This window comes from Manacus candei, unplaced genomic scaffold, assembly GCF_025592945.1.
Source record: "Manacus candei isolate 608988 ecotype Guabito, Panama unplaced genomic scaffold, ASM2559294v1 h1tg000461l, whole genome shotgun sequence".
In the NCBI taxonomy this organism is placed as follows: Eukaryota; Metazoa; Chordata; class Aves; order Passeriformes; family Pipridae; genus Manacus; species Manacus candei.
The window spans coordinates 4,413-24,957 of NW_026138509.1; the positions used below are offsets into that span (position 1 = coordinate 4,413).

General features: G+C 63.8%; 1 protein-coding gene and 3 long non-coding RNA genes across 9 annotated transcripts; 2 read left to right on the plus strand and 2 right to left on the minus strand.

Moving 5' to 3' along the window:
• Window positions 1-1,567: 1,567 nt before the first annotated feature.
• LOC127465675 (multiple epidermal growth factor-like domains protein 8) lies at window positions 1,568-19,953 on the minus strand. The gene is made up of 12 exons (XM_051776173.1): window positions 19,894-19,953; window positions 19,376-19,590; window positions 17,760-18,009; window positions 16,674-16,833; window positions 13,564-13,756; window positions 11,998-12,168; window positions 11,146-11,276; window positions 9,571-9,688; window positions 6,243-6,574; window positions 4,617-4,682; window positions 1,890-3,326; window positions 1,568-1,814 (listed from the first exon to the last, which is right to left on the minus strand). The coding sequence occupies exons 2-12, from the start codon at window positions 19,508-19,510 to the stop codon at window positions 1,568-1,570; spliced, it is 3,240 nt and encodes a 1,079-aa protein (XP_051632133.1). The 5' UTR covers window positions 19,511-19,590; window positions 19,894-19,953.
• On the plus strand, window positions 3,361-4,384 carry LOC127465673 (uncharacterized). 3 transcript variants are annotated; one of them, XR_007902312.1, is made up of 4 exons: window positions 3,361-3,388; window positions 3,527-3,689; window positions 3,750-3,904; window positions 4,232-4,384. It is a non-coding gene; the product is annotated as an uncharacterized LOC127465673 (long non-coding RNA). The 3 variants fall into 3 exon arrangements; XR_007902313.1 differs by having other exon boundaries at window positions 4,301-4,384; XR_007902311.1 differs by lacking the exon at window positions 4,232-4,384 and adding an exon at window positions 4,016-4,140 and having other exon boundaries at window positions 3,750-3,964.
• Window positions 5,087-6,149, plus strand: LOC127465671 (uncharacterized). Of its 3 annotated transcripts, XR_007902308.1 has the most exons (5): window positions 5,087-5,156; window positions 5,427-5,534; window positions 5,766-5,795; window positions 5,856-5,954; window positions 6,054-6,092. It is a non-coding gene; the product is annotated as an uncharacterized LOC127465671 (long non-coding RNA). The 3 variants fall into 3 exon arrangements; XR_007902310.1 differs by lacking the exons at window positions 5,766-5,795; window positions 5,856-5,954 and having other exon boundaries at window positions 5,427-5,564; window positions 6,045-6,149; XR_007902309.1 differs by lacking the exons at window positions 5,766-5,795; window positions 5,856-5,954 and having other exon boundaries at window positions 6,045-6,110.
• LOC127465674 (uncharacterized) lies at window positions 13,851-15,729 on the minus strand. Of its 2 annotated transcripts, none has more exons than XR_007902314.1 (3): window positions 15,663-15,729; window positions 14,548-14,611; window positions 13,851-13,870 (listed from the first exon to the last, which is right to left on the minus strand). It is a non-coding gene; the product is annotated as an uncharacterized LOC127465674 (long non-coding RNA). The 2 variants fall into 2 exon arrangements; XR_007902315.1 differs by lacking the exon at window positions 13,851-13,870 and adding an exon at window positions 14,477-14,496.
• Window positions 19,954-20,545: the final 592 nt, after the last annotated feature.

The following is a 20,545-nucleotide window of genomic DNA, read 5'->3' on the forward strand; positions in this document are numbered from 1 at the left end:
AGACCGGACGCCTCCGACCAATCAACGACCGCGTTTTTCCAACCACGTGACGTGCCGGAACCAATCAGCGCCGGGTGGCCGCGGGGCGTCGCCATGGCGACGGAATCAGGCCCGTCACGTGACCCGGAAGTGGCACCAAAATGACCCAAATTTGTCCCAAAAGTCTCACCGGGGGGGTCCCCGTGGCCCCAAAAGTGTCCCTGTGGCCCCAAAGGGGTCCCCAGGAATGTCCCCAAAGTGTCCCCAAGGGGGTCCCCCAAGTGTTCCCAGAGGGGGTCTCTGTGTCCCCAAGAGGCCCCAAAATCACCCCAAACCAAAATCACCCCAAAACGTCCCCAAAAATTGTTCCCAAAGCTCATGTGTCCCCAAAATGTCCCCAAGCTCGCGCTGCCCCCAAATTCGGTGGGGATTTTCACCCCAAAAATACGCTCGAGGAGGGGAATAGTGTTTGTTTATTGACTGGGAGGGGGCACAAATTGGGGTCCCAACCCCCAAAATCCCCCCCAAAATCGTGTCCCCCCTCCCCAAATCCCCCCAAAATCGTGTCCCCCCTCCCCAAATCTTCTCTCCCCGACCCGCCTCGACCCCCAAAACCCCCCCAACCCCTCAAAATCGTGTCTCCCCGAGTCTGAGGTCACCCCAAAACCCCCCAAAACTTCTCTCAACCCCAAAACTCCCCAAATCTTCTCTCTCAACCCCCAAATCCCCCCCAAACCTCCCAAAAATCGTGTCCCCCCTCCCCAAATCTTCTCTCCCAACCCCCAAATCCCCCCCAAAATCGTGTCCCCCCTCCCCAAATCTTCTCCCCCCGACCCCCAAACCCCCCAAAACACCCCCAACCCCTCCAAAATCGTGTCCCCCCTCCCCAAATCTTCTCTCCCAACCCTCGACCCCCCCCAAATTGTGTCCCCCCTCCCCAAATCCCCCCAAAATCGTGTCCCCCCTCCCGAAATCTTCTCTCCCAACCCCAAAATCCCCCCCAAAATCGTGTCCCCCCTCCCCAAATCTTCTCTTCCAACCCCCAAATCCCCCCCAAAATCGTGTCCCCCCTCCCCAAATCCCCCCAAAATCGTGTCCCCCCTCCCCAAATCTTCTCTCCCAACCCCAAAATCCCCCCCAAAATCGTGTCCCCCCTCCCCAAATCTTCTCCCCCCGACCCCCAAACCCCCCAAAACACCCCCAACCCCTCCAAAATCGTGTCCCCCCTCCCCAAATCTTCTCTTCCAACCCCAAAATCCCCCCCAAAATCGTGTCCCCCCTCCCCAAATCCCCCCAAAATCGTGTCCCCCCTCCCCAAATCTTCTCTCCCCGACCCCCAACCCCCCCAAAACACCCCCAACCCCTCCAAAATCGTGTCCCCCCTTCCCCAAATCTTCTCTTCCAACCCCAAAATCCCCCCCAAAATCGTGTCCCCCCTCCCCAAATTTTCTCTCCCAACCCTCGACCCCCCCCAAATTGTGTCCCCCCTCCCCAAATCCCCCCAAAATCGTGTCCCCCCTCCCCAAATCTTCTCCCCCCGACCCCCAAACACCCCCAAACCCCCCCAGATCCCCCCCAAAATCCCCCCTCAGAGCGCCATGGAGGTCAACTCGTGCCCCACCAGCCCCCCTTTCCTGGCCGGGGGCACCCCCCCCGAGGCCCCCCCCGCCGCCCCCCCCCCAAATTCGTGCAGCCCCTGGCGCAGGGTGACCAGGGCCGAGGCCAGGGCGGCCCTCGGGGGTCCCCCGGGACCCCCGGGCAACTGAAGGAGCAAAGTGGCCACCGCGGCCACCCCGTCCTCGGTGGGCTCCAAAGTCACCGGCCCCGCCCCCGGCCTCGGAGGGGGGGGGTGGGGGGCGATTTTGGGGGGTCCCGGGTGGGATTTGAAGGCTGGGGGGGTCAGGGGGGTCATGGCCAGAGGAGGGGGGGAAGGGAAGAGGGGCTTGGGGGGGGGGCGGGAGGGGAAAGGGGGGTTCAAAAGGGGGTCCCAGGGGGGCGGGGGGGGGCGCGGGAGGTGGGGTTGGGGGTCCCGGGGGTGGGGTTGGGGGTCCCGGGGGGGATTTTGGGGGTCCCGGGGGTCCCTCGGAGTGGCCAGGAGGGGGTTTTGGGGGTCCCGGGGGTGGGTTTGGGGGTCCCGGGGGTCCCTCAGAGTGCCCAGATGGAGATTTTGGGGGTCCAGGAGGGGGTTTTGGGGGTCCCGGGGGTCCCTCGGAGTGGCCAGGAGGGGGTTTTGGGGGTCCCGGGGTGACTTTTGGGGGTCCCGGGGGTGGGTTTGGGGGTCCCGGGGGTCCCTCGGAGTGCCCAGGTGGAGATTTTGGGGGTCCCGGGGCGACTTTTGGGGGTCCGGGAGGGGATTTTGCGCCTCCGGGAGCGGATTTGGGGCGTCCTGAACCCTCTGGTTGCCCAACCAGCCCTTCTGGTGGCCCAGGGGGGTCTCCTGGTGGCCCGGGGGGTTCTTTGGACCCTCCAGGGGCAAATTTTGGGTCTCCAGGGGCGGATTTTGGGGGTCCCTCCCCTCCCCTTGTTCGCCGCCCTCCGCCTTCTGGTTGGCCAACCGTTGGCTCGGCCAACCCTGGTGGCCCAACCGGCCCTCCTGGTGGCCCAGGGGGTTCTTTGGACCCTCCAGGGGCAAATTTTGGGTCTCCAGGGGCAGATTTTGGGGCTCCACCCGCAGACTTTGGACGTCCGGCTGCTCTCCGCCCTCCGCCTTGCGGTTGGCCAACCGTTGACTCGGCCAACCCTGGTGGCCAAACCGGCCCTCCTGGTGGCCCAACCGGCCCTCCTGGTGGCCCGGGGGGTTCTTCGGACCCTCCAGGGGCAAATTTTGGCTCTCCAGGGGCGGATTTTGGCGGTCACCGCCCTCCGCCTTCCGGTTGGCCAACCGTTGGCTCGGCCAACCCTGGTGGCCCCCCCGTCCCCTCCGGTGGCCGCCGGGGCGCGGCTCGCGGGGCTCGAAGCACACGGTGACCCGGGCGAAGGGCCGGGCGGCCATCTTGGACATCTCCTGGCGGTGCCGGCGCCGCTCGTGCCGCGCGTCCAGGCCCTGCTTGGCCTTCCAGAGGAGGACGCAGAGGGCGAGGAAGAGGAAGAAGCAGGAGAAGAAGACGGAGAAGAAGACGAAGAGGTCGATGTGGGCCTGGTCCTGCCGGAAGAAGAGGAGCCCCTGCGACGGGCCCGGCCCGCCCAGGACCAGCAGGTAGAAGCGGGTGGACTTGAGGGGGTGCCGGGCGTGGGGGTAGGTGAGGACCAGGCGGTCGCGGACCCCCCGGACCACCAGGGCGGGCACGGGCTCGCGCACCGTCAGGTAGGTCACCAGGCCCTGGGCGCGCTCCTCCCGCAGCGCCGGCGGGCCGCCGGTGTGGCCGGTGTGGCCACTGGGGTCGCTGGGAGAGGCGTCGGGGTCTTCGGGGTCTTCGGGGCCACCAGTATGACCAGTGTGGCCACTGGGGTCGCTGGGAGAGGCGTTGGGGTCTTCGGGGTCTTCGGGACCACCAGTATGACCAGCACGACCAGTTTGACCAATATGGCCACTGGGATTGGTGTCGAGGTCTTCAGGGCCACCAGTATGACCAGTGTGGCCACTGGGGTCACTGGGAGAGGCGTCGGGGTCTTCGGGACCACCAGTATGGCCAGTGTGGCCACTGGGGTCACTGGGAGAGGTGTCGGGGTCTTCGGGGCCACCAGTATGACCAGTATGGCCACTGGGATGGGTGTTGAGGTCTTCAGGGCCACCAGTATGACCAGTGTGGCCACTGGGGTCACTGGGAGAGGCGTCGGGGTCTTCGGGGTCTTCGGGACCACCAGTATGACCAGTTTGGCCAATATGGCCAGTGGGGTCGCTGGGAGAGGCGTCGGGGTCTTCGGGGCCACCAGTATGACCAGTGTGGCCAGTGGGGTCACTGGGAGAGGCGTCGGGGTCTTCGGGGTCTTCGGGGCCACCAGTTTGGCCAATATGGCCAGTGGGGTCGCTGGGAGAGGTGTTGGGGTCTTCGGGGTCACCAGTATGACCAGTTTGGCCATTGGGATGGGTGTCGAGGTCTTCAGGGCCACCGGTATGACCAGTGTGGCCACTGGGGTCACTGGGAGAGGCGTTGGGGTCTTCGGGGTCTTCGGGACCACCAGTATGACCAGTACGACCAGTTTGGCCAATATGGCCAGTGGAGTCACTGGGAGAGGCGTCGGGGTCTTCGGGGCCACCAGTATGACCAGTATGACCAGTTTGGCCAATATGGCCACTGGGATTGGTGTCGAGGTCTTCAGGGCCACCAGTATGACCAGTGTGGCCACTGGGGTCACCGGGAGAGGTGTTGGGGTCTTCAAGGCCACCAGTATGACCAGTGTGGCCACTGGGGTCGCTGGGATGGGTGTCGGGGTCTTCGGGGCCACCAGTATGACCAGTATGGCCACTGGGATCGGCGTTGGGGTCTTCAGGAGCTCCAGGGCCACCAGTAGGACCAGTGGGACCGGTGCTGGAGTCTTCAGGAGCTCCAGTATGACCAGTATGACCAGTAGGACCAGCGTTGGCATCTTCAAGAGCTTCAGGGCCACCAGTAGGACCAGTATGACCAGTGCTGGAGTCTTCAGGAGCTCCAGGGCCACCAGTGACACCAGTATGACCAGTAGGACCAGTGCTGGCGTCTTCAGGAGCCCCAGGGCCACCAGTGGCACCAGTAGGACCAGTGTCAGCAGCTCCAGTAGGACCAGTGGCACCAGTGCCACCAGTCCCAGCACCGGTTCCTCCAGTCCTTCCAGTGCCAGAGGTGCCACCACCAGTTCCACCAGTCCCAACGGTGCCACCGTGACCAGAACTGGTCCCACCAGTCCCAAAGGTGCCACCACCAGTTCCACCAGTTCCTCCAGTGCCACCACCACCAGAACCAGTCCCAGAGGTGCCACCAGTCCCAGAACTGGTTCCTCCAGTCCCACCAGTGCCAACGGTGCCACCACCACCAGAACCAGTCCCACCAGTCCCACCACCAGTTCCTCCAGTCCCACCAGTCCCACCACCAGTTCCTCCAGTCCCACCAGTCCCAGAACTGGTTCCACCAGTCCCACCAGTCCCAAAGGCCCCACCACCAGTTCCTCCAGTCCCACCAGTCCCAGAACTGGTCCCTCCAGTCCCAAAGGTCCCACCACCAGTCCCACCAGTCCCAAAGGTGCCACCACCACCAGAACCAGTCCCAGAACTGGTCCCTCCAGTCTCACCAGTCCCAAAGGTGCCACCACCAGTCCCTAGAGCTCCTCCAGTCCCACCAGTCCCAGAACTGGTCCCTCCAGTCCCAAAGGTGCCACCACCAGTCCCACCAGTCCCAGAACTGGTTCCTCCAGTCCCAAAGGTGCCACCACCAGTCCCACCAGTCCCGCCACCACCAGAACCAGTCCCAGAGGTGCCACCAGTCCCAGAACTGGTCCCTCCAGTCCCAGAACTGGTCCCACCAGTCCCAAAGGTCCCAAAGGTCCCACCACCAGTTCCTCCAGTCCCACCAGTCCCAGAACTGGTTCTTCCAGTCCCAAAGGTCCCGAAGGTGCCACCACCAGTTCCTCCAGTCCCACCAGTCCCACCACCACCAGAACCAGTCCCACCAGTCCCAGAACTGGTTCCTCCAGTCCCAAAGGTCCCACCACCAGTCCCACCAGTCCCACCACCACCAGAACCAGTCCCAGAGGTGCCACCAGTCCCAGAACTGGTCCCTCCAGTCCCAAAGGTCCCACCACCAGTCCCACCAGTCCCAAAGGTGCCACCACCACCAGAACCAGTCCCAGAACTGGTCCCTCCAGTCCCAAAGGTCCCACCACCAGTCCCACCAGTCCCAAAGGTGCCACCACCACCAGAACCAGTCCCAGAACTGGTCCCTCCAGTCTCACCAGTCCCAAAGGTGCCACCACCAGTCCCTAGAGCTCCTCCAGTCCCACCAGTCCCAGAACTGGTCCCTCCAGTCCCACCAGTCCCAAAGGTGCCACCACCAGTCCCACCAGTCCCGCCACCACCAGAACCAGTCCCAGAGGTGCCACCAGTCCCAGAACTGGTTCCTCCAGTCCCAGAACTGGTCCCACCAGTCCCAAAGGTCCCAAAGGTCCCACCACCAGTTCCTCCAGTCCCACCAGTCCCAGAACTGGTTCCTCCAGTCCCAAAGGCCCCACCACCAGTTCCTAGAGATCCTCCAGTCCCACCAGTCCCAGAACTGGTCCCTCCAGTCCCACCAGCCCCGAAGGCCCCACCCCCAGTCCCCCCAGTCCCCCCAGTCCCCCCAGTCCCCCCAGTTCCCCCAGCCGCCCCCGCCCCCTGCACCCTGACGAGGTGCCGCCCCGTGCCGGGCTCCACGTCCACGGCGAAGGTGTCGTAGGAGGTGGCCACGAAGAGGTCGACGGCGCCGAAGGTGACGTCCAGCGTGACCCGGATGTCCACGTTGGTGAACTTGGGCTGGACGGCGAAGAGGACGGCGCGGCCGGCGGGCAGCGGGCGCCGCTGGGGCGGGGGGAAGCAGTGGCTCTGCGACCAGGGGTCCAGGCAGTACTCCTGCTCCACGGCCAGCAGCCGGTAGCACTGCTGGCCGCCCACCGGGTGGCCCTGGAAGGAGTCGCGGCACTTGGAGCACTGCGGGGACACCGGAGGGGGCGTTGGAAGGGTCGTCGGGGTCAACGGGGTCAACGGTGTTGGTATCAAGGTCAACGGGGGGTCAACGGGGGGTCAACGGGGTCAACGGTGTTGGTATCAAGGTCAACGGGGGTCAACGGGGTCAATGGGGGGTCAACGGGGTCAATGGGGGGTCAACGGGGTCAATGGTGTTGGCATCAAGGTCAACGGGGGGGTCAACGGTGTTGGCATCAAGGTCAACGGTGTGGGTGGGGAAGGGGCTCAGACCACCCTGGTGGCATTGGAAGGGTCATCGGGGTCAATGAGGTCATCGGGGGTCATTGGGGGTCAATGGTGTTGGCGGGGAGGGGGCTCGGACCACCCAACTGACCAGGTGACCCCCATGACCACCGGGTGGCCCTGGAAGGAGTCGCGGCACTTGGAGCACTGCGGGGACACCGGAGGGGGCGTTGGAAGGGTCAACGGGGTCAACGGGGTCAACGGTGTTGGTATCAAGGTCAACGGGGGGTCAACGGGGTCAACGGTGTTGGCATCAAGGTCAACGGTGTTGGTGGGGAAGGGTTCAGACCACTCTGGTGGCATTGGAAGGGTCATCGGGGTCAATGAGGTCATTGAGGGTCAATGGGGGTCATTGGGGGTCATCGGTGTTGGTGGGGAAGAGCCTTGGACCACCCAACTGACCAGGTGACCCCCATGACGACGTCCCCACCAGGTGGCCCTGGAAGGGGGTCCTGGGACTTGGGGACACCAAGAATGGCGTTGGGAGGGTCATCGGGGTCAATGAGGTCATTGGGGGTCATCGGGGGTCATTGGGGGTCAACGGTGTTGGTGGGGAAGGGGTCAGATGACCCTGGTGGCATTGGGAGGGTCATCGGGGTCAATGAGGTCATTGGGGGTCATTGGGGGTCATCAGTGTTGGCGGGGACCACCCAACTGACCAGGTGACCCCCATGACCGCGTCCCCACCAGGTGGGCCCGGAAGGGGGTCCTGGGACTTGGGGACACCAGAAACGTCCCCCCAGGTGTCCCACCTGTGCCCAGGTGTCTCACCTGTGCCCAATGTCCCCAAAGGTGTCTCACCTGTGCCAAATGTCCCCAAAGGTGTCTCACCTGTGCCAAATGGGGTCCCACCTGTCCCCAGTGTTCCCAATGTCCCCATCAGTGTCTCACCTGTCCCCAGGTGTCTCACCTGTCTCCAATGTCCCCCCAGTGGTGTCTCAGGTGTCCCCAGGTGTCTCACCTGTCCCCAACATCCCCAGTGTCCCCCCAGGTGTCCCACCTGTCCCCAGGTGTCACACCTGTCCCCAATGGGGTCCCACCTGTCCCCAGTGCCCCCCCAGGTGTCCCACCTGTCCCCAGTGTCCCCAATAGTGTCTCACCTGTCCCCAGGTGTCTCACCTGTCTCAAATGTCTCCCCAGGTGTCTCACCTGTCTCACCTGTCCCCAATGTCCCCATCAGTGTCTCACCTGTGCCCAGGTGTCCCACCTGTCCCCAACGTCCCCAATAGTGTCTCACCTGTCCCCAGGTGTCTCACCTGTCTCAAATGTCTCCCCCAGGTGTCTCACCTGTCCCCAGTGTCCCCATCAGTGTCTCACCTGTCCCCAATGTCCCCAATGGTGTCTCACCTGTGCCCAGGTGTCTCACCTGTCCCCAATGTCCCCAATAGTGTCTCACCTGTCCCCAGGTGTCTCACCTGTCTCAAATGTCCCCCCAGGTGTCTCACCTGTCTCCAATGTCCCCCCAGGTGTCTTACCTGTGCCCAGGTGTCTCACCTGTCCCAAATATCCCCCCAATAGTGTCCCACCTGCCCCCAGGTGTCTCACCTGTCCCCAGGTGTCTCACCTGTGCCCAGGTGTGCTCACCTGGTGCTTGTAGCAGTCCCCAACGCCCCCAATGCCCCCCCAGGTGTCTCACCTGTCCCCAGGTGTCTCACCTGTCCCCAATGTCCCCCCAGGTGTCTCACCTGTCCCCAGTGGGGTCCCACCTGTCCCCAATGTCCCCCCAGGTGTCCCACCTGTCCCCAATGTCCCCAATAGTGTCTCACCTGTGCCCAGGTGTCTCACCTGTCCCCAATGTCCCCAATAGTGTCTCACCTGCCCCCAGGTGTCACACCTGTCCCCAATGGGGTCCCACCTGTCCCCAGTGCCCCCCCAGGTGTCTCACCTGTCCCCAACGTCCCCAATCATGTCCCACCTGTGCCCAGGTGTCTCACCTGTCCCCAATGTCCCCAATAGTGTCTCACCTGTCCCCAGTGTCCCCCCAGGTGTCACACCTGTCCTCAATGTCCCCCCAGGTGTCCCACCTGTCCCCAATGTCCCCAATCATGTCCCACCTGTCCCCAGGTGTCACACCTGTCCCCAACATCCCCAATGTCCCCAATCATGTCTCACCTGTGCCAAATGTCCCCAGTGTCCCCATCAGTGTCTCACCTGTCCCCAGTGTCCCCAATAGTGTCTCACCTGTCCCCAGGTGTCACACCTGTCCCCAACATCCCCAGTGTCCCCAATAGTGCCTCACCTGTGCCCAGGTGTGCTCACCTGGTGCCTGTAGCAGCCCCCCACGCCCCCCCAGGTGCCTCACCTGTGCCCAGGTGTGCTCACCTGGTGTTTGCAGCAGTCCCCAACACCCCCAACGCCCCCCCAGGTGCCTCCCCTGTGCCCAGGTGTGCTCACCTGGTGCCTGTAGCAGCCCCCCATGCCCCCCCAGGTGCCTCACCTGTGCCCAGGTGTGCTCACCTGGTGCCTGTAGCAGCCCCCAACACCCCCAATACCCCAATAGTGTCTCACCTGTGCCCAGGTGTGCTCACCTGGTGCCTGTAGCAGCCCCCCACACCCCCCCAGGTGCCTCCCCTGTGCCCAGGTGTGCTCACCTGGTGCCTGTAGCAGCCCCCCACGCCCCCCCAGGTGCCTCCCCTGTGCCCAGGTGTGCTCACCTGGTGCCTGTAGCAGCCCCCCACGCCCCCCCAGGTGCCTCACCTGTGCCCAGGTGTGCTCACCTGGTGCCTGTAGCAGTCCCTGCGGTCGGGGCAGGTGCCGCTCTCGGTGTTGTTCTGGCAGGGACAGCCCGTCCCGTCCAGCTCGTTACAGGTGTCGGCGTGGCCGTTGCACTGGCACCTGCGGGGAGGGGGGGGGGGGACAGGTGACGCACCTGGGGCAGGTGAGACACCTGGGGGAGCACCTGGGGCAGGTGACACACCCGTACAGGTGACACAGGGGGTACAGGCCATACACCTGTACAGGTGACACACCTGGGGCAGGTGAGACACCTGGGGGAGCACCTGGGGCAGGTGACACACCTGGCACAGGTAATACAGGTGACACACCTGGGGCAGGTGACACACCTGGCACAGGTAATACAGGTGACACAGGTGACACACCTGGCACAGGTAATACAGGTGACACAGGTGACACACCTGGTACAGGTAATACAGGTGGTACAGGTGACACACCTGGTACAGGTAACAAACACACCTGGTGCAGGTGACACACCTGGACAGGTAATACAGGTGGTACAGGTGACACACCTGGCACAGGTAATACAGGTGGTGCAGGTGACACACCTGGTACAGGTAACAAACACACCTGGGGCAGGTGACACACCTGGCACAGGTAATACAGGTGGTACAGGTGACACACCTGTACAGGTGACACACCTGGGGCAGGTAACAAACACACCTGGTGCAGGTGACAAACACACCTGGGGCAGGTGACACACCTGGCAAAGGTAATACAGGTGGTACAGGTGACACACCTGGTACAGGTAATACAGGTAATACAGGTGACACACCTGGGGCAGGTGACACACCTGGGGACACACCTGGGGCAGGTGACACAGCTGGGGATGCACCTGGGGCAGGTGAGACACCTGTACAGGTGATACAGGGGGTACAGGCCATACACCTGTACAGGTGACACACCTGGGGCAGGTAACAAACACACCTGGGGCAGGTAATACAGGTGACACACCTGGGGCAGGTAACAAACACACCTGGTGCAGGTGACACACCTGGACAGGTAATACAGGTAATACAGGTGACACACCTGGGGCAGGTAATACAGGTGACACACCTGGTACAGGTAATACAGGTGGTACAGGTGACACACCTGGTACAGGTAATACAGGTGACACAGGTGACACACCTGGCACAGGTAATACAGGTGACACACCTGGTGCAGGTAACAAACACACCTGGGGCAGGTGACACACCTGGCACAGGTAATACAGGTAATACAGGTGACACACCTGGCACAGGTAATACAGGTGACACACCTGGTACAGGTAACAAACACACCTGGTGCAGGTGACACACCTGGCACAGGTAATACAGGTGACACACCTGGCACAGGTAATACAGGTGACACACCTGGACAGGTAATACAGGTGGTACAGGTGACACACCTGGCACAGGTAATACAGGTGACACACCTGGTACAGGTAATACAGGTGGTACAGGTGACACACCTGGCACAGGTAATACAGGTAATACAGGTGACACACCTGGCACAGGTAATACAGGTGACACAGGTGACACACCTGGCACAGGTAACACACCTGTCCAGGTGTGGCTCACCTGGTGCAGGTGCCGTCGAGGAGGAAGAAGCCGGGCCGGCAGGTGTCACACCTGTCCCCCAGGCTGTTGTTGCCGCAGCCGACGCAGACGGCGTCGGCCTCGCTCGGCCCCTCGGTCAGCCAGGTGTGGATCTGCGCAGGTGAGAGGGGACAGGTGAGAGGAGACAGGTGAGAGGGGACGCCTCCCCCTCCCCCAGACCAGGTGACACCTGCCCAGGTGACCCCTCCCATCCCAGGTGTGTCCCCCCCCATCCCAGGTGTGTCCCCCTCTCATCCCAGGTGACCCCAAACCAGGTGACCCCTCCCATCCCAGGTGTGTCCCCCCCCATCCAGGTGACCCCCAGACCAAGTGACACCTGTCCAGGTGTGTCCCCAGGTGTGTCCCACCCCCCCAGGTGTGTCCCCAGGTGTGTCCCACCCCCCCAGGTGTGTCCCCCCCATCCCAGGTGTGTCCCACCCCCCCAGGTGTGTCCCCCCCTATCCCAGGTGTGTCCCACCCCCTCAGGTGTGTCCCCAGGTGTGTCCCCAGGTGTGTCCCCCCCTATCCCAGGTGTGTCCCACCCCCCCAGGTGTGTCCCCCCCTATCCCAGGTGTGTCCCACCCTATCCCAGGTGTGTCCCCAGGTGTGTCCCACCCCCCCAGGTGACCCCCAGACCAAGTGACACCTGTCCAGGTGTGTCCCCAGGTGTGTCCCCCCCTATCCCAGGTGCGTCCCACCCCCCAGGTGTGTCCCCAGGTGTGTCCCACCCTCTCAGGTGTGTCCCCAGGTATGTCCCACCCCCCCAGGTGTGTCCCACCCCCCCAGGTGACCCCAAACCAGGTGACCCCTCCCATCCAGGTGTGTTCCACTCACCAGGTGGGGCTCCAGGGGGTACCTGCGGGGGTCCCTGCGGGCCCGCTCCAGGTCGCCCCGCCCCAGGCACACCTGGGCGTGGTGGCGGCAGAAGGAGCTGCAGGGCCGGCAGGTGCCCCCCCCGAGGGCGGAGCCCACGAACAGGGGGCGGCACCGCTCGCACTGCGGGCCCTGCGCAGGTGAGGGGGGGACAGGTGAGGGCAGGTAAGGGATCAGGTGAGATCAGGTGAGCTCAGGTGAGCTCAGGTGAGGGCAGGTGAGCTCAGGTGGGGGGGGACAGGTGAGCTCAGGTGAGTGCAGGTGAGCACAGGTGAGGGCACAGGTGAGCTCAGGTGAGTGCAGGTGAGGGCACAGGTGAGCTCAGGTGGGCACAGGTGAGGGCACAGGTGAGCACAGGTGAGCTCAGGTGAGTGCAGGTGAGGGCACAGGTGAGCTCAGGTGAGCGCAGGTGAGTGCAGGTGAGGGCACAGGTGAGCTCAGGTGAGGGCACAGGAACCCCCTACCCCCCTCCCAGCCCCTCCCAGCCCCTCCCTGAGCTCACCTGAGCTCACCTGAGGTCACCTGAGCTCACCTGAGCACACCTGCCTCACACCTGAGCTCACCTGAGGTCACCTGTATGCCACTGCAGCACCTTAGCCAGGTGTGTTGGGACCCCCCACCCCCCTCCCAGCCCCTCCCTGAGCTCACCTGGTCTCACCTGAGCACACCTGGCTTTACCTGCCCCACACCTGAGCATACCTGAGCTCACCTGAGCACACCTGCGCCCACCCAAGCATCACTCTGGCACCTCACCCAGGTGCGCCCGTGGGCGTGGCCCCACCCCAGCCCCTCCCACCCCCCTCCCAGCCCCTCCCTGAACACACCTGAGCTCACCTGAGCACACCTGAGCTCACCTGTATGCCACTGTAGCACCTCACCCAGGTGCGCCCGTGGGCGTGGCCCCACCCCAGCCCCTCCCAGCCCCTCCCTGAGCTCACCTGCCCCACACCTGAGCTCACCTGAGGTCACCTGAGCTCACCTGAGCACACCTGCCTCACACCTGAGCTCACCTGAGGTCACCTGTATGCCACTGCAGCACCTCAGCCAGGTGTGTTGGGACCCCCCACCCCCCTCCCAGCCCCTCCCTGAGCTCACCTGGCTTTACCTGCCCCACACCTGAGCACACCTGAGCACACCTGAGCTCACCCAAGCATCACTCTGGCACCTCAGCCAGGTGTGCTGGGACCTCCCACCCCCCTCCCAGCCCCTCCCTGAGCTCACCTGAGCACACCTGAGCTCACCTGCCCCACACCTGAGCTCACCTGAGCTCACCTGAGCTCACCTGTATGTCACTGTACCACCTCAGCCAGGTGTGTTGGGACCTCTCACCCCCCTCCCAGCCCCTCCCTGAGCTCACCTGCCCCACACCTGAGCACACCTGAGCACACCTGCCCCACACCTGAGCTCACCTGGTCCCACCCAAGCACCACTCAGGCACCTCAGCCAGGTGTGCTGGGACCCCCCCACCCCCCTCCCAGCCCCTCCCACCCCCCTCCCAGCCCCTCCCCGCCCCTCCCCGCCCCCTACCTGCGTGTTGTTGTGGCACCTGAGGCAGGTGTGGCGCTGGGCGGGGCCGGCGCAGTCGCTGTGGCCGTTGCAGGCGCAGGGCGTGGCGCAGGCGGGGCCCACGAAGCCGAAGTGGCAGCGGCAGGTGTCGGGGGCCACGCAGGTGCCGTTGGCGCAGCCCTGGGCGCACACGGGGCGGCACTCACCTGTGGAGCTGGGGGAGGGGGGGGCGCACCTGAGCACACCTGGGCACAGCTGGGCACAGCTGGGATACACCTGGGCACACCTGGGGTTGATATCACACACCTGGGACACACCTGGGACACACCTGAGCACACCTGGGCACAGCTGGGATACACCTGAATACACCTGGGCACACCTGGGACACACCTGAGCACACCTGGGGCTGGTATCACACACCTGGGACACACCTGGGACACACCTGGGATACACCTGGGCACACCTGGGCACACCTGAGCACACCTGAGACACACCTGGGACACACCTGGGGTTGGTATCACACACCTGGGACACACCTGGGACACACCTGGGCACACCTGGGGCACACCTGGGGCTGGTATCAGACACCTGGGACACACCTGGGACACACCTGGGGCACACCTGGGCACACCTGGGACACGCCCTGTGCAATTATCATACACCTGGGACTCACCTGGGTACACCTGGGACACACCTGGGTACACCTGGGACACACCTGGGACACACCTGGGACACACTTGGGACACACCTGGACACACCTGAGCACACCTGGGGCTGATATTGCACACCTGGGGCTGGTATCACACACCTGGGCACACCTGAGCACACCTGGGCACACCTGGGCACACCTGGGGCTGGTATCACACACCTGGGACACACCTGGGACACACCTGGGTCACACCTGGACACACCTGGGCACACCTGGCTCACACCTGGGACACACCTGGGACACACCTGAGTACACCTGGGGCTGGTATCACACACCTGGGACACACCTGGGTACACCTGGGACACACCTGGGACACACCTGGGCACACCTGGGACACACCTGGGACACACCTGGGCACACCTGGCTCACACCTGGGACACACCTGGGACACACCTGAGTACACCTGGGGCTGGTATCACACACCTGGGACACACCTGGGCACACCTGGGCACACCTGGGACACACCTGGGGTTGATATCACACACCTGGGACACACCTGGGCACACCTGGGATACACCTGGGACACACCTGAGCACACCTGGGACACACCTGGGACACACCTGGGGCTGGTATCACACACCTGGGCCACACCTGGGCACACCTGGGCACACCTGGGCACACCTGGGACACACCTGGGGTTGATATCACACACCTGGGACACACCTGGGACACACCTGGGACACACCTGGGGCTGGTATCACACACCTGGGACACACCTGGGACACACCTGGGACACACCTGGGCACACCTGGGGTTGATATTGCACACCTGGGGCTGGTATCACACACCTGGGACCCCTCTGAGCACACCTGGGTACACCTGGGTCAACACCTGGGCACACCTGGGCACACCTGGGGCTGGTATCACACACCTGGGGTACACCTGGGGTTGATATCACACACCTGGGACACACCTGAGACACACCTGGGTCACACCTGAGCACACCTGGGGTTGGTATCACACACCTGGGACATACCTGGGACACACCTGAGCACACCTGGACACACCTGGGACACACCTGGGCACACCTGGACACACCTGGGACACACCTGGGACACACCTGGGGCTGGTATCACACACCTGGGCACACCTGAGCACACCTGGGCACACCTGGGCACACCTGGGGCTGGTATCACACACCTGGGACACACCTGGGACACACCTGGGTCACACCTGGACACACCTGGGCACACCTGGGTCACACCTGGGACACACCTGGGACACACCTGAGTACACCTGGGGCTGGTATCACACACCTGGGACACACCTGGGCACACCTGGGCACACCTGAGCACACCTGGGACACACCTGGGACACACCTGGGGCTGGTATCACACACCTGGGCACACCTGGGCACACCTGGGACACACCTGAGTACACCTGGGGCTGGTATCACACACCTGGGACACACCTGGGACACACCTGGGACACACCTGGGGTTGATATCACACACCTGGGACACACCTGGGCACACCTGGGACACACCTGGGACACACCTGGGACACACCTGGGGCTGGTATCACACACCTGGGACACACCTGGGCACACCTGGGACACACCTGGGGCTGGTATCACACACCTGGGACACACCTGGGACACACCTGGGCACACCTGGGGCTGGTATCAGACACCTGGGACACACCTGGGACACACCTGGGGCACACCTGGGCACACCTGGGACACGCCCTGTGCAATTATCATACACCTGGGACTCACCTGGGTACACCTGGGACACACCTGGGACACACCTGGGACACACTTGGGACACACCTGGACACACCTGAGCACACCTGGGGCTGATATTGCACACCTGGGGCTGGTATCACACACCTGGGCACACCTGGGGCTGGTATCACACACCTGGGACACACCTGGGACACACCTGGGTCACACCTGGACACACCTGGGCACACCTGGGTCACACCTGGGACACACCTGGGACACACCTGAGTACACCTGGGGCTGGTATCACACACTTGGGACACACCTGGGCACACCTGGGCACACCTGAGCACACCTGGGACACACCTGGGACACACCTGGGACACACCTGGGGCTGGTATCACACACCTGGGCACACCTGGGCACACCTGGGACACACCTGAGTACACCTGGGGCTGGTATCACACACCTGGGACACACCTGGGACACCGGGGACACACCTGGGACACACCTGGGGTTGATATCACACACCTGGGACACACCTGGGCACACCTGGGACACACCTGGGACACACCTGGGACACACCTGGGGCTGGTATCACACACCTGGGACACACCTGGGCACACCTGGGACACACCTGGGGCTGGTATCACACACCTGGGCACACCTGAGCACACCTGGGACACACCTGGGCACACCTGGGGCTGGTATCACACACCTGGGACACACCTGAGCACACCTGGCCCCCCCCCCCCCTCACCTGTCGGGGGTGTAGCCGTGGCGGCAGGTGCAGGTGAAGCCGCGGGGCAGGTCGCGGCACACCTGGCTCTCGGCGCAGGTGTGGTGCCCGTTGGCGCACTCGTCCTCGGGGGGGCACGACAGGTACGACCAGAGCCCCCCCTCGCAGGGCTCCGACACACCTGGGCAAGAGAGAACACACCTGAGAGCCCCAAAACACACCTGGAGACACCTGAGAGCCCAAAAACACACCTGGGAGCCCAAAAATCCCCCCCATAACCCCCCCAAATCCCCTTTAAACCCCCCCAAAATTCCCCCAAATCCCCCCATAACCCCCCAAAATCCCCCCATAATTCACCCAAACCCCCTTTAAACCCCCCCAAGTCCCCCCATAACCCCCCGAATTCCCCCCAAACCCCCCCATAACCGCCCCATAACCCCCCCAAATCCCCTTTAAACCCCCCCAAACTCCCCAAACCCCCCCATAACCCCCCCAAATCCCCCCATAACCCCCCCAAACCCCCCCATAACCCCCAATTCTCCCCCCATAACCCCCCCAAACCCCCTTCAAACCCCCCAAAACCCCCCCATAACTCCCAATTCTCCCCCCATAACCCCCCAAACCCCCCCAAATCCCCCCATAACCCTCCAAACCCCCCCATAACCCCCCCAAACCAAGACCCCCCGACCCCCTCCGACCCCCCAAACCCCCTCCTTACCCTCCGTGGGCCCCCCCAGCCCCCCCTGCAGGCAGGTGCCCCCCCCGTTGTGCCCCCTCCGGGCCCCCCAAATCCCCCCAAACCCCCCCATAACCCCCCCAAACCCCCTTTAAACCCCCCCAAATCCCCCCCAAATCCCCTTTAAACCCCCCCATAACCCCCCCAAACCCCCCCATTTTTCCCCCAAATCCCCCCATAACCCCCAATTCTCCCCCCATAACCCCCCCAAATCTCCCCATAACCCCCCCAAATCCCCCCATAACCCCCCCAAATCTCCCCATAACCCCCCCAAATCCCCCCATAACCCCCCCAAATCCCCTTTAAACCCCCCCAAACCCCCCCATAACCCCTCCAACCCCCCCCAAACCCCCTTTAAACCCCCTCCTTACCCTCTTGGGGCCCCCCCAGCCCCCCCTGCAGGCAGGTGCCCCCCCCGTTGTGCCCCCTCCGGGCGCACCACCCGCAGCGGGGTCTCCTCAGGCACTGGGAGCACTGGGGGGCCCCCGAGCACTCCTGGGGGGAGGGGCACAGCTCGGACCCCCCCTCCCCCCCTCCCCCACCACCGGGGACCCCCCCCCGGATCAAACGGCCGCACCCCCCGGCCAGGCAGCGCAGGGGGACCCAGCTGGGGCTCAGGCACTGTGGGGGGGGAAGGAGAGGGGGAAAAAAGGGGGGTTAGGGGGGGTCGGGGACCCCCAAAAACCCCCAAAACCACCCCAAAATTGCCCTGAAATCCCCAGGGCTGACGGATCCCAAAATGACCCCAAAACGACCCCAAAATCCCCTTTATTCCCCCCCAAATCCCCCCATAACCCCCCCAAACCCCTTTAAACCCCCCCCAAGTCCCCCCAAATCCCCCCAAGTCCCCCCATAACCCCCCCATAACCCCCAATAACCCCCCCAAACCCCCTTTAAACCCCCCCAAATCCCCCCATAACCCCCCAAATCCCCTTTAAACCCCCCAACCCGCCCCAAAACCCCTCCATTACCCCCCAAATCCCCCAATCCCCTTATACCCCCACAATACCCACCCAAAATCCCCCCATAACCCCCCCAAATCCCCTTTAAACCCCCCCAAACCCCCCCAAAATCCACCTCCCCCAGGTGCACGCTCCACTCGCAGTGCTGCCACCCCCCAAACCCCCCCATAACCCCCCCATAACCCCCCATTACTCCCCCATAACCCCCCCAAACCACCCCATAACCCCCCCAAATCCCCCCATTACCGCCCCAAACCCCTCCATCACCCCCCCAAACCCCCCCATAACCCCCCCAAATCTCCTTTAAACCCCCCCAAATCCCCCCATAACCCCCCCCCTTTTACCTGTGCCCCCCAAACCCCCCCAAATCCCCTTTAAACCCCCCCAAACCCCCCCAAGACCCCCCAAATCCCCTTTATTGCCCCCATAGCCCCCCCAGACTCCCCCATAACCCCCCATAACCACCCCATAACCCCCCCAAACCCCCCCAGACCCCCCCACCTCCCCCAGGTGCACGCTCCACTCGCAGTGCTGCCACCCCCCCAAATCCCCCCATAACCCCCCCAAACTCCCCCATAACCCCCCCAAACCCCCTTTAACCCCCCCATAACCCCCCCATAACCCCCCCAAATCCCCCCATTACCCCCCCAAATCCCCCCCAAAACCCCCCATAACCCCCCCAAATCCCCCCAACCCCCCCCCAAATCCCCTTTAAACCCCCCCAAATCCCCCCAAACCCCCCATAACCCCCCCAAGTCCCCCCATAACCCCCCAAATCCCCCCATAACCCCCTTTATTCCCCCCATTACCACCCCAACCCCCTCCATAACCCCCCCATAACTCCCCCAAATCCCTCCATAACCCCCCCAAAACCCCCCCAAATCCCCCCAACCCCCCCCAAACCCCCCCATAACCCCCCCAAATCCCCCCATTACCCCCCCATGACCCCCCAAATCCCCTTTAAACCCCCCCAAACCGCCCCATAACCCCCCCAAATCCCCTTTAGGACCCCCCCAAAACCCCACCTGGCCCAGGTGCACGCTCCACTCGCAGTGCTGCCAGCCGCCGTCGGCGCCAGGTGAGCGCAGGCAGGCGGGGCAGGTGCGGTGCAGGTGGCAGGGGGCGGGGCAGGGCAGGGGCGGGGCCGACTCCACGGGCATGGGGGACACGTTGAGCAGCGAGTGGCTGAAGCAGGTCCAGTCGTAGGTGGGCTGCACGCTCAGGATGCGCCGCGTCTCACCTGGGCACAGGTGAGACAGGTGAGGGGGCACAGGTGAGATACGGGCGGGTGGGGGGCTCCTGGACCCCCCCAGTTTGGTCTTACTGGTCCCTACTGGTCCCTACTGGTTCCTATTGGACCCCCAGCCCGTCTCACCTGGGCAGAGGTGAGGTGGCACAGGTGAGACAGGTGAGGGGGCACAGGTGAGATACAGGTGGGTCAGGGGCTCCTGGACCCCCCCAGTTTGGTCTTACTGGTCCCTACTGGTCCCTAGAGCACCCCCAGCCCCGGGGGGGGTAAAGGTCAGGATGTGCCAAGTCTCACCTGGGCACAGGTGAGGGCACAGGTGAGGGGGCACAGGTGAGATACAGGTGGGTCAGGGGCTCCTGGACCCCCCCAGTTTGGTCCCACTGGTCCCTACTGGTCCCTACTGGTGCCCAGAGCACCCCCAGCCCCGGGGGGGGTAAAGGTCAGGATGTACCAGGTCTCACCTGGGCACAGGTGAGGGCACAGGTGAGGGGGCACAGGTGAGATACAGGTGGGTCAGGGGCTCCTGGACCCCCCCAGTTTGGTCTTACTGGTCCCTACTGGTCCCTACTGGTGCCCAGAGCACCCCCAGCCCCGGGGGGGGTAAAGGTCAGGATGTGCCAGGTCTCACCTGGGCACAGGTGAGGGCACAGGTGAGGTGGGACAGGTGAGAGGGGACAGGTAAAGGGGTGATTGGACCCCCCCAGTTTGGTCCCACTGGTCCCTACTGGTCCCTACTGGTGCCCAGAGCACCCCCAGCCCTGGGGGGGTAAAGGTCAGGTCTCACCTGGGCACAGGTGAGGGCACAGGTGAGGGGGCACAGGTGAGACAGGGACAGGTAAAGGGGTGATTGGCCCCCCCCAGTTTGGTCCCACTGGTCCCTACTGGTCCCTACTGGTGCCCAGAGCACCCCCAGCCCTGGGGGGGTAAAGGTCAGGTCTCACCTGGG

What these genes read in the sequence shown, in the direction of transcription:
- LOC127465675 (XM_051776173.1), bottom strand. Translation starts at nt 19,510, where the DNA reads ATGCCCGTGGAGTCGGCCCCGCCCCTGCCCTGCCCCGCCCCCTGCCAC. An exon ending in CACGGCTACACCCCCGACAG is followed by an intron (nt 13,757 to 16,673) that starts GTGAGGGGGGGG and finishes CCCCTCCCCCAG; the next exon opens with CTCCACAGGTGAGTGCCGCC. An exon ending in GGGACTGCTACAGGCACCAG is followed by an intron (nt 6,575 to 9,570) that starts GTGAGCACACCT and finishes GTGTCCCCGCAG; the next exon opens with TGCTCCAAGTGCCGCGACTC.